The sequence below is a fragment of the Triturus cristatus genome, chromosome 6, assembly GCF_964204655.1.
Source record: "Triturus cristatus chromosome 6, aTriCri1.1, whole genome shotgun sequence".
Taxonomy (NCBI): Eukaryota; Metazoa; Chordata; class Amphibia; order Caudata; family Salamandridae; genus Triturus; species Triturus cristatus.
Window position 1 is genome coordinate 1224295072 of NC_140589.1, and position 12476 is coordinate 1224307547.

Below are 12476 nucleotides of genomic sequence, written 5' to 3' on the forward strand. Positions count from 1 at the left end.
TTTTGTCGCTGCCTGTAGGGCCCTTCTTCGTTCAGCAATAATTGTTCCAGGTCAGGGGATCCTATGACAGTTCTGTGTAATGGAGACCTGGAGTGGTGTAGTGTTTCCTTCCTGCGACGACATCTGTTCCACAGTTCCCATGATGGGGCTTTCTGGGCTGCCTCAGGGTGTGGGTTAGTTCGTAGGTGTAGTTCCATCCAGTCGTATGCCTCCTTCGGGACCGTGAAGAATGTAGTGGTCTCTTCATGTATTATTTTGAGGCACGCCGAAAACAGCAGGGAGTATTGTATTCCCTTGAGGCGGAGCAGCTGTTTTATCTCCAAAAAGGATGACCGTTGGCACTGCATTGTGCAGGAGTAGTCTGGGAAGAGCATGATGTGCTTGTCTTCCACTTTGATGGGTCAGTTTTGTCTGGCGGCTCGCAGTACTGCGTCCCTGTCACAGAAGTGGAGTTTTGTTTGTAATGGTCGTGGAGGAGATCCTGGAGGTAGTCGTCTCGCAGGGACTCGATGGGCTCTCTCCACGGAGAAGAATGCAGTTAATTCTGAGCCTGGTGTGAAAGATTTGAGCAAGTTTTCCGGTAAGTTCAACCTTCCAAATCGTCTGTTCTCCCTTCAAGCTGTGTAACTTGGGACTGGAGTTCTTGTATAGTTTCCAGTTGCGTTTTTTCGCCAAAGGTTGCAGCATGGAGAGGGCCCTTCCCCCCCCTGTGCATCGGTCTCAGTTCGGAGTGCAAGCGGTGTTCCCGGTATCTCTTTCCTGTATGAGATTGCTGGTGTATGGTTCCTCAGGATTGCTGATGTCTGGTTCGGCAGGGTCCAGGCAGTATAACTGTGGCGACTTGAAGCATTGATGAGGCTACGTGTACTGCTATGCCTGCTCACCCATGTGAAGGGTCGTATCCAGGCCAGTCTGGCCCTGCACCAATACAGCTAATGGTGGTGCTTGCGTCAGTTCATGATTAAGGGGGGGGGGGGGAGGTGGTGGACTACCTTCTTGTGCTGTGTTCAACTTGTCCCGCAGCCCAGATGAGGTCACAATTCAGGGCCAAAAGAGAAGGTCCTCTCCTTTCTTACATTCTCCGAGGTTCTAGTGCTGACGCTATCTGGGTCCCTAGGCGCCTCGGTTTATCTGATCCCCTACATCAATTTCTGGAGGCCTCCTGGCTTCTCCTCCAGCCTTCAGTCTGTATGTCGGGATTGTGTTGCCCGATTTCTCCGCTGCTGCATGTGTTGGTGGCGTTGGGTGTAAGTGGTAGGCCGCTGTTTTTTTTTTTGCCACCCATGGAGCGCCTGTGTCCTGGTTCTGGCTGTTGGTGGTTTGGGCCCTGCAATTTCTCACCCCGGTGTGTTTTGCGGCCCGTCACTAAGCTCATGGGCCGGGGATGTTAGGGTCACTGTTTTCTTGAGGGCCTCGATGCTTCCACTATGCTGGCAGTCCGTATCTGGGGTTTCTGGGCAGAGGGTCTACTGCTCCTGTTGATCATGTTCCCGCGATGGTTGTCCCTCTGTGTCTGGTGGGCGTGGGTCCCGCCGTTGGGTGGGGTTAGTGTGCTGGAAAGGCAATAATGACTTGTTGTGAGTTATTGTCTTCCGCCATGCCTTCCCCTGGTGTTCAGCTCCATTTGTGGATGAGGGCTGCTTTTAACCCCCTTCGTTGCTGGGTCACTACCCCATGGCCTTCGATGCTGCCTGCCCTCTGGATTCTGGTTGCGCGCATCCGAAGCCTCGTTGGGTGGGTGTGCTGCATTAGCGGAATGGTTGACCACAAGATATTCTCTTTCGTCATACCCCTCCTCATGGCTGTCCGCTCCGTTCTTCCATGGACAGGAGCTGCGGTCCGTCCCACTGTGGAGTTCCACTGCATGGCCTCCGAAGACGCCTACACTCTGACTCTTTGCCGCACATATTCCCGTGTGGGTCTGACCAGGGCTTAGTGTTGGATGGGGTGATGTTTATGTGGTTTTGCCAAGGTGCCCCCTTACTATAGGGGGTCTCGAACCGGTGGCAAAGGCAGTGCAGCTTACCACGTCGCGCCAGGTAAAGGTTGCAGGTTGCTAGGTGTCGCGATGTTGGGAGCAGATGCTCTCTCCTCTGTTGGCTTTCAGTATCGCGGCAAAGCTCACCTCATTGGCTTTAATGTGACTGCTGAAGTGTTGGTATCAGTCTGCAACTGGCTCGCTGCTCATGTTTCTGAATATTTTAGGAGGATGTCTAAAGATCACTTGCCACTGTCCTTCACTCAGTTCTCAGTTAATGTCAAAAGACCATTTCTTTTGCAGGGCAGTTAGTGCGCATCTAGGTATGTCAATTAGAACACAATGTAACAATGTCATAGTTCTCCTTCCAGGTCAAGCAACACGTTCAGTACTGCATGCGTGGGTGATTCGGAGTGCTCATCTCACAATAATGTTATGGTCACCCCATTGATTTCTCCTTATGTGAGCTGGTCAGCCTGTAGCACAACAGCTTGAATTAGTTCCTAAAACATCCTGAGAACTCTGGTGTGCTGTTTCTGTGGCAATCTTACATAGGTGCCTGTCCCCACAATATTTAGAATTACAACCAGTAGTTGGGATGCCTTCACTGCTAAACACTGATTTCAGAAATAGACCAATAAGTTTGATTCTACTAAAGCCAGACAAAATGATGCCCAATTCCAGAAGAAGGGAGGATTTGCAGTGGGCGGGGGGGCAGGAACATCCGAAAGCCAATGTGACACCCACTGCAGATGTGCAGCTATATAGTAAAGATTATAGTCTGGGACTTCCAAGCTGCCTTCAGAGGTCTGATGCCAGGGTATGCGTAGAGCAAACATGTTTATGTTAGAGCTCCACGTCAGCATAAAAAGAATAGAAAACAATTGTTTCAACAATGTCTTGGGCAATTGCACAAGTAAGTTAGAGAAATAATATAAAAGTTGCAGTAATAACAGCATTTTTTCAATGATATTCTGGATATTTGTATTAGATGGAGAGAGCTCTAAAAGGGAAACAGGCTCTCAAGCCTACCTGAGCCTTTCTAATATGTTTGTCTAGTATATCTGTCTTAGAATGAAACATATGGACACCAAAGTAGTGGAATGTGTCCTGTTCCCATCTAATTGTGCAACCTGATGATATTGCAATAATGTCACTGAGATCAGGAATACACAGGACATAGAGCAGTTCACACGAAGACCAGAAAATGTCCAAATTGCTCCATCACCTTAATTGATAGGTTCTGTCCAGGATCAATATTTCTCAAATACAGTAATACATTTTCTGCAGATTACAATATGGTATGCACAGTGCTTGCAATAGGTATGCCTCTGCCCCAGTTTCCAAGTTGCAGGACATTAACAAGGGGCTTCATTGCCAAGACAAAGATATTGTGAAGACTAAATATCACTAGGCCAATGCAAAACCCTTACTGTAGGTAGAGTACACAGTAGAGTGATCCATTTCATCACATTTTTGCCCCAGACCAATCATCTAAAAAATGCAAAAGTTCACTTAAAACTGATTGTGCCAATTGCCTTTTGCAAATTAATTGCTATCAATACAGGGCAAGTCAATGACATTTGTGTCCCCTAAAGCATAAGGAAGAGCCATTATACGTTATGGGAAGTGTAGCGCCCAAGTATCAAACCGCTTTGAATAACAGAGGATGAAAACCTAAAGATGCGACTGTCGATAATGTTGCAAGATTTTGGCTCACAGGCAGGATATTGACCACCCATATCCAGTTCTACATTTCTCCACTAAGTCCAAGACCTCATTAAGATCCTTCAAGATGTATAACTTATCATCAGTTATTATCTTCAGCTTTGCTGGTAACAGGACCATATATAGCATCCCCATTAACCACAGCTTGCATTTTATTACTAGAAGGAACAGCATGGATGATGCATTGCCCTAGTACAGTCCACAAAATAATAACCTTTTGTTAGAAAACAAGGCTCTTTGCAGATGCCCCCCACTTTTTGCCCCCTTTTGGACTTCTAGATGTGGGTTTTCAACTCTGACAGTGAACTGAAGCCTACCAACTAGAAAAACAGTTATATGCGACTCTGCCCCCTTATAAGTCCCTACGGCGTCAGCACAGGTTCGTGCCACCCTGGGTGACCCAAGTAAACTACTGACAGCATGCCTGCCATTGCAGACTGCAGAGTAATGCAAACTGCTCAAACTCGACTGTGCCCTCACCATGTGTGGCACTGTTAATACACTAGCTTTTTATATGTAAGGCACACCGAAGTAAGGCCTCCTCAGCCCAGGAGGCAGAGTGCACTATATTATTGGTGAAGACATATAAATATAAGCCTATAGGTCCCTACAGTGGGTTTCCCCATTGGAAATTGTAATAAGATTTAGTGGTCCATAGGATGACATGGGCTGCCACCCGGGCATTCTCGAGTATGGCAATTCTATTATGGTACCGCTGAAATATGTCATGTTTGGTATCAAACAACGTGACTACTCACCCCTGACACAAATGTCGTGCCCTGGGTGACATGGCATGCAACCATGTGGCTACCTTAGAGGTTGCCCACCTGGTTGCCCCAGCTTCTCTGTGGTCTGGCTGGCAAGCAAGAGTTTCCCACACCTGCTGCCACCAAGGCAAGATTCTGACCTCCTACCAGGCAGTGTGATCACTCCCAGGAGTCAGGAGCAAATGATTAGACAGGAAGGAGGTCACACTTCCCTCCTCCCAAGCAGGCTAGTGAAGTGGCACATCAAGGCTGTGAGCTTTAAAGCCTGCCCTCCTCTGATATGCATTAGGGTGACTCCCAGTGGAGGAAACAGCCCTCCTCCTGATCCAGGCCCATTCACAAACAGGCAGGCTGGAAATTAGTTATGCAAGGAGGTGTACACTCTTGGAAGGCTAGCTACACCTCGAGGGTGAGCAGCCCGGTCTGTACACAAAAATGTGATTCCTGACACCTCTATGAGTGGCAGAATAGAGGATTCTGGGTAGAAAAGGTTACCCACACCTCAAATGTGGTCACCTCAGTGGAGGACTAGCTGCACATTGGCTACTAACTCCCAAACCCCTAAGTACCACAAATCTCGGATTTAAAGGACCAACCTGACACCAGGACCTCAGTTCCGAACAACTTATATCAAAGGAGCAGAAGAAGAGCCAGCCGTGCACCAGCGACAACAAGACTTGGCCAAAGCAGAGGAGGGATACCCTGCACCTGTGGCAACGCTCTCAGAAATGCCTGATCGAAACTTGTCCTAGGCTATCTCCCCCCCCCCAGCTAGAGGGACCCCTCTGGAAGCCTGAGGCATCCTCAGACTTCCATGGACTAGTGGCACTAGTCCCCAGTAAACTGCAGGTAAAACAATGCTCTGGATTATAAGAATCGCTAGTCATCGAGTCCTCCGTGGGATCGCCCAATTCCAGATGGTCTAGTGCATTGTGAGAACTGTAGTCCTGTCTTCCACGAAGTTACAGGCACATACTGTGTTCCCCTAGGCCATCAGATGCTGAAGTTACTTTCAGCACTGCTTACCGCTGCCAAGGCTTGTTGGTTGCCATTCTTGCAACTGACCCGTTTACTCGACCTTACATCAAGAAAAAATTCCATTGGACCTTTGACCGGCATCAGCAACCATACCGTTGTTGTCTTTTTGCATCTTTTTCCACCACAGCACCATCTCAGTGGTAAAAGCAGCTTTTCCATGGCAACCGCTCAGCATCAAGGACAACCAGGACAACTCTGCACCCAGGCTCCATGGGCCAGGTAAAATTGAACTGACTGCTGTGGCTTGGTCCTGGGATACACATCACCATTACCCTGCAAGGGTAAAATGCAACTCGACCTGCAAGTGACCGATTGACACTAGTGGTTTGTCCCATTGACTACAATGTTACATTTTCACTGTATTATTTTGCATTGATTTTCTATTACTTCTAAATTCTATAACTCCGGTTGTATGTATGCAATTCCATTCGTTTTGGCGTCTAAATTAAGATACAAATACACTTTATTTTTATAAATTGATGTTGAATCTCAATTACTTATCGTCCATGCTGGTGCTCTGAAATGCTTAACACATGTTCTTCTAGTAAAGCCTGACTGCTCTTTGTCACACTATCAGGACTGAGCTAAGGAGTTATTAGTGTGAATCCAACGACCATCTTTGGGGTATCATGATAATATTACATGGTGAGGACAAACCCCCACACCACATAATGCTCCACTTTCCTTTACCTGGTTACTGTCAAACAAGCAAAAGGTGCGGTCTCTGTAAATAATTAGTCGGATCACTACTTGCCTTGGAGATGATACCGAGGGCAGCAGACACACTGCACCCTTTACACTGCGTATAAATTAAAGAAACTATGAGGTGCAATAGGTCGAGGAAGTAACAGTTCAATGAAGGCAAGGATGGCTTATTGTGCAATGGTTTGGGAGAGACCAATCACTTGCGCATCATTTCACCCATAGCAGCCTTCCGAATCTTTCAACCTGTATTTACGAAATCTTACCTGTTCAGCGAGGTCTAGTACTTGTTTCTGCAGTTTGTTAGAGCTCTGAGACAATTCACCCAAGAGGCCTTAACTCTTCTAAACGTGCTCAGCGAGCTGCTTCTGATCAGTCTTCAAGAACCCCAGGCCCCAATTACTGAATATTTTTTACTACTCCTATGTGCCTCTTTAGTGTTAACAATGACCTACCGAATACTGTTCAGTTTATCATGTGGGGCACTTTGTCTCGCTTCATCATTCCAACTGGCAGCTCCTATCAGTGCTCTCAATCGAATACTGTTTGTTTAGTGTTTCCATGGGCTTACCGGGGCCACAGTTCATTTTTGAGCCACTGTTGCCTTTCTAGCAGGCGCCACATCAGGGTGTAGGCACGCCACGGGTTTGACCCCAGTATTCTTTCCTCCTCTTCTTACGACAGACACACTGCCTGCACAACACCGGAATCAGTGGGCACTGAATTAACTGAAATTGTGCTATAATTATATATCTTCTTATATGTTACAATAAGATTCCAAATTATCTCCCTTCCTTCACTTACTGCCCACACCTTTCCTCACTGCAGCAGGCGCCGCCTAATGATCCACAGTTGCTCCTCTTCTGTAGAATGCTTACCTCGGCCCTCTCTTGAAAATTATACAATTCTAAAACCTCTTTTACTACAACTATGCTGATGGCACTCAAAAAATCCACAAACTGGAAATGTTTTCAGACCTAGATTCTTTCTCCCATGATCCTTATCTCTTAGGAAAGAAGTAATGGATGTCACACAACCTTCTAAATTTCAAATCTAAAAAATTAGGATACTCGTTTACAAAAAAATAAGTCTTTGCATCAAGGTAGTGCTCAATGACCACTGGAACTAAGACTTTCCTCATCCACTACCTGCAAAGTGAAGCACCATGATGTGATTATGGACTTTGATCTCTCTATCTTATTTCAGTAAACAAGGTCACCAAAGCCTCCTTTGACACGAGGATCTTGCGATTCATGTAGTTCAGGTCACCATCACTTTTGTTCTCTCTTGCCTAAGTGATGTTAATGGGCTGTATTTTGGTGCTGCAGTCCTGCCCAAGGTAGCAAATCATGCTGTCAGCAGTGCACCTAAAGGTGTTCCATTTTTGAGGTATTAATTTTTAGAACTAAAAATAGAGAAGTGTTATTTTTAGAAGTTTTGTTTTCAATGTTTGGAGGTAACACGAATCAAAACCTGGATTAGTGCAAAGATCTGAATTCTTAGCTAGTTTATCAATCCGCTGGGTTCTCCTGATATTTCTGTGTGATATTTCCCCAAAACAATCTTTCAATGAAGACATAACAATATATTGCAAACTATGCGCTCTAAATCTTGCCACTATAATGAGAACAACATTTTGCAGAGACGTACTTACTGCAGCATGAAATCCATTGGTGTAGAGAAAATTATACAGCTTTATCACTTCAGACGCTGCGTCCACAGAATATGTGATGAAGACCTTGCCTGCGAGATGAATGCAAGTCATAAAGGTTAGTTCTCTATTGAAAATTGACTAAAATACACTTTGATTAAGAGATTTAATGTCTTACTTAAGTTGTTTTCCAAAATTGATTTAACACTCAACTCGCATGACTGAGAGTCAAATGGTCAGAACTTATGAGATGACCAATAATGGGGCAAGACAGAATCAACTCCACCACTTTTTCGTTTACTATCCGAACACTAGAATGTAGAGAGCTGCAGTAAAGACAATAAATTGGCTCTTGGCCAATAATGACTGGTACAAAGCATCTGCTCCAAAGTTTCAACTGCGCCCTTTCAGGTTCTACAGGTTTATTTTACAACAGTCTGCACTAGTGGGTTTAATATTCAAAAAGCATTGCAACTCTGTTATCACAGATTATACCAGTTGAGAAAGGCCCTATCCCCTGTAAAGTCCCTCACCTATGACTTAAGCCTATAACTCAGCAAGAGGGCTTATAACCACCATACAGCACTGTGCAGCAAGCCATAATGCTACATTACGGCATGACCCCCTTACCTGCTGGACACAATATAATAACTGAAGACCTACAGGCTTCTGTTGTGACTGCTCTTCACTGTCCAGTGTGTCACAATAAACACTTTCCACACCACACCTTTCTTCGAGAACACTAATGAGTACTCCTAAACATGTAAAACTCCATAATAGCTAGGACAACCTGACACATTATTACGATTCGGGGCAGGAAATGTCGCACTCATCACCAGCAGACTGGACTATTGAAACACACTCTACGCCGGCATCAACAAGTCCCTACCGCGCAAACTTCAGACAATACAGAACACCGTCGCCAGACTCGTCCTCGGCATCCCTCGACGCGAACACATCAGCCAACACCTACAAAATCCTCACTCACGCCTACAAATGCCTAACCAACAACGGACCCCAAAAAACCTCAACGACAGAATCAACTTCCACGTACCCAAAAGAAATGTCCGATCTTCCAACCTCGCACTGGCCGAAACCCCACACATTCACAGAGCCAGAGCAGGCGGAAGATCCTTCTCTCACATTGCAGCCAAGACATGGAATTAGCTACCGGCAGACACCAGACGCACACCCTCCCTGAACACCTTCAAGACCTGGCTCTTTGGCTAATCAGATATGCGGACCGCCCCCCTCAGCGCCTTGAGACCCTCACGGGTGAGTAGTGCACTTACAATTTCCTGATTGATTGACAAGTATTAAAAAAACTCTATCCCCCAAACAAGGAGCAAAATGGGTGTTGATATTTTTAATTTTATCGGAACCCTAAGCCCTGAAATCATGGGATCAAAGCAAATCTAGACATTTTATTGTCTAAATTTATGTTGTACATTCTTCTTTGAAGAGCTTTTCATAGGTTTATTTTTTTCTATTAATGTTTTGCAGTGGGAGTATTTCACTTTGTTTTTGCAAGTGACAGATAATATAATTTCTTATGTAGCAAAAAGATTAATTCTCATTCTTAATGGGAGTATTGTTAAGCATGTTAACATTTATTTTTCAGCCACCAAATCCCGATTTCAGATCAGGTAGCAAGACTTGCATGGCATCTATCAGCCTTTCCGCCTGTCTGTCTGTCTATCGTATGTTTATACCAAGGCAGTGAATTATTCCACAAGGCTTTACCTGCAAGCTGTTATCTTTCTGGCATCACCCCTGAAAGACCACCTTCTACAGGGCTATTAGCAGGGATTTTGACTTAACATCTCAGGGATCATGTTGGAGCTCGAGAAAGGATTAGCCAAGTTGACAGTTTGCTTGTGTCTGACTTTGCAGTGTTTCCATGTGGGGCGTTTCCATGCTTACAATGTGACTAGTTTTGCATTTTCATGTTTGGAATGAGACATATCCATGCTTGCAATGTGTCTAAGTGTGGCATTTCCATTCTTGCAGTGTGTCTATGGGCAACATGCCCATGCTTGCAGTTTGTCTACATGGTATTTCCATGCCTGCAATGTGTCTGTGGGTAACACTCCCCTGCTTGCAGTGTGTTTATGCGTGACACTTTCATACTAGAGGTGTGTCTTTGTGGTGTTTCAATGCCTGCAGTGTGCTTATGGGTAACATGCGAATGCTTTCAGTGTGTCTAAGTGTGGCATTTTTATGTTTGTTGTGTGTCTATGTGTGGATTTTCCATACTAGAGGTGTGTTTATCTGTGACACTGCTATGCATGCAGTGGGTTTTAGGTATGACCCCATAAGTGACACTGCAGAACTAGCAGAGCCAAAACCCCTATGTCTACGTAATGTTGTTCATTTTAGAACCTACCTCTGTTTATGCAATATTATTTTCTACAGAAGGAAATACATAGAGTACAGGAGAGGCTGGGAAAACCAGCTGCATCTTGAGTCTGTGGTTGCAAAATGACACTGTTGTCTGCCACAAGTGCATTAGTACACAGGGCTATCGGACGGAGAAGGGAGAATCCAGACGCCACGTCTTTGTTCAGACCGCAGGTCGCAGCACCAGCACGGAGCAGGAGGAAGCGAGTGGGAGGACACCGAAACTGCTTACGGCTCGGGCCCCGGCTCCCCCGCCGATTTCCCCGCCGGTTTTCAGCCTTTATCCTACATTAGACCGACAGACTGAACGGCTGAACTAGGGATCAAACAACTATTCAATCGAGGGCTGCGGACCACCACAGAACGCGACCGAGCGCTGCTGTTGCCGCCTCTGCCTAATCACTCAGACTAGCCGCCTCATCGCACCTCGCCTTGCCTCTCGACATAGGAGCTGTAGCAACGGGCGGGGAGCAGTGGCAGCAGCTGGCGCAGCCCAGCCCCAAAGCTACAACTAGCTTGACTCAGACAGCAGCCGCCCCACACACAGGCGACAGCATTTAGCAGGCGGTGCATGGAGGACGGTGCACAGAGGAAGACGCCGCTTCCTGGCGGGGAGCTACAACCCAAGAGCACGGCCCCACTCTGACTCTGCAGGGAACTCTGAGGAGCCAGCCTCATGGCTCTTGATCCTCAGCAGGCGAAGCAGCACAAATAAGCACAGGGCAAGTGCCCCCGATGGGATAATGGAGGTGGGCAGCCTATGACCACCCTGCATGCCTCGCGTGTCCCGCTCGCTCCACTATCTCCACCAGCTCCCGGGTCCCTGCACCCTGCTCTCTGGCTGCATTTCCATTATCTGCTATCCGGCGAGGGGCAGCTTCTTACTCCAGCAGTGAATAGTGAACAATGAACAGTGAACAGTTCTTTTTTTCCGCCTAAAACCCAGCAGTAACAATACAGAGGAGAAGTGCTTTATTCGCAGCTCCCTCTTGCAGACACACATAAAGCGGGTAGCGGAAAGTGCTAAGTAGAATGCAGGAAGAGTGCGAAGCAGACTAGCGAGGCAGCTGGAGGACCACATCAAGTTCATCTAGGTCTAGGCCTTAGAACCTGGCCTCCAGTCCCAAATCAGAACAAACAGAACAGTCAAATCAGCGTTTCCTGTGAGTAAAACTCAGCAGAATGGGACCCAAAAAAAGGGGCCGACAACATACGACCTCTGAGGACCCTACCAACAGGCTCCGCCCAATTTAAAGGATTACCAGGAGCAAATCACTCACTGAAAGTTTAAATGAACTGCCTCAAGACGCAGAACTAAGGGGGTCGATTAAATATTTCTTCAGGACAAACGGTGCTGCTAGCATCGACCAGGGCACTACTAAGGACGGGCAGGAGCAGGCAGCCGAGAACACATCACGGAATGGGCGCAACCTGCACATCACGCAAAAAAATAGCACTAAAACGCTGAGCGTACAGCCTTTATTCCACACTGCCGTTCCCAGGGGCGGCTCACTACTTCACCTGGAACACAGTAATGAACAGGAAATGGCCAACCTGGACTGCAAACAACTCAAAAGCACACCAACAAACGGACCACCCAGCGCACAAAACCTTTTCATACTCACAGATAAAGGAAACGACACCACAAATGGCACGGACCATGCAACTGCACTAACCAAAGCCCCTGATGCCGTAGTGACAAGGGTGCAGATCCATCAGTCAAAAGACCATGATCACGGCTCGGTTAGCAAGAGCACGGAGAGCATAGTGCCAGCTCCATTGCCTACAAGCTCTCGGCAGCAATCAATCGTTCAGCCCCTAGAGTCTCCAGTGGCTGGGGAGCTAACATCTTCGTTTCTCCAAATCCTAGGCCAAAAAGAGAACACTAGAACTGACCCCAAACCTGCTAGGGTGGGGGCAAACAGGGCCTCCATGGGCCATCAACGCAAAAGTAGACCATCCTACCTTTAATGACAGCCCAGAAGCAGATTTCCGGAAATCATCGATGACTAAAATAAACAGCGACACCAATAAAGCTCTATTGTGGCAGTCAACTAAAATGGAAGTCCAAATAGATCTTCTGCAATCGATTGCTGGCCGCCTAGTTAACATAAGCTCCAGAGTGGAAGAGCTGGAAAATAGGATTGACCAGTACTTGCTATCCAACCGAGGTGAATGTTCATGTTCCTGCTCAATCCTCATGGAAAAATGT

General features: G+C 46.6%; 1 protein-coding gene across 1 annotated transcript in view; it reads right to left on the minus strand.

The window, feature by feature from the left end:
- The window catches only part of TRAF3IP2 (TRAF3 interacting protein 2), a 222308-nt gene that overhangs the window by 113054 nt on the left and 96778 nt on the right, over positions 1 to 12476 (minus strand). The window contains exon 5 of the mRNA XM_085612141.1: positions 7868 to 7956. Within this exon, the coding sequence (XP_085468267.1) occupies positions 7868 to 7956 (89 nt within the window). The remainder of the gene's footprint in view (positions 1 to 7867; positions 7957 to 12476) is intronic.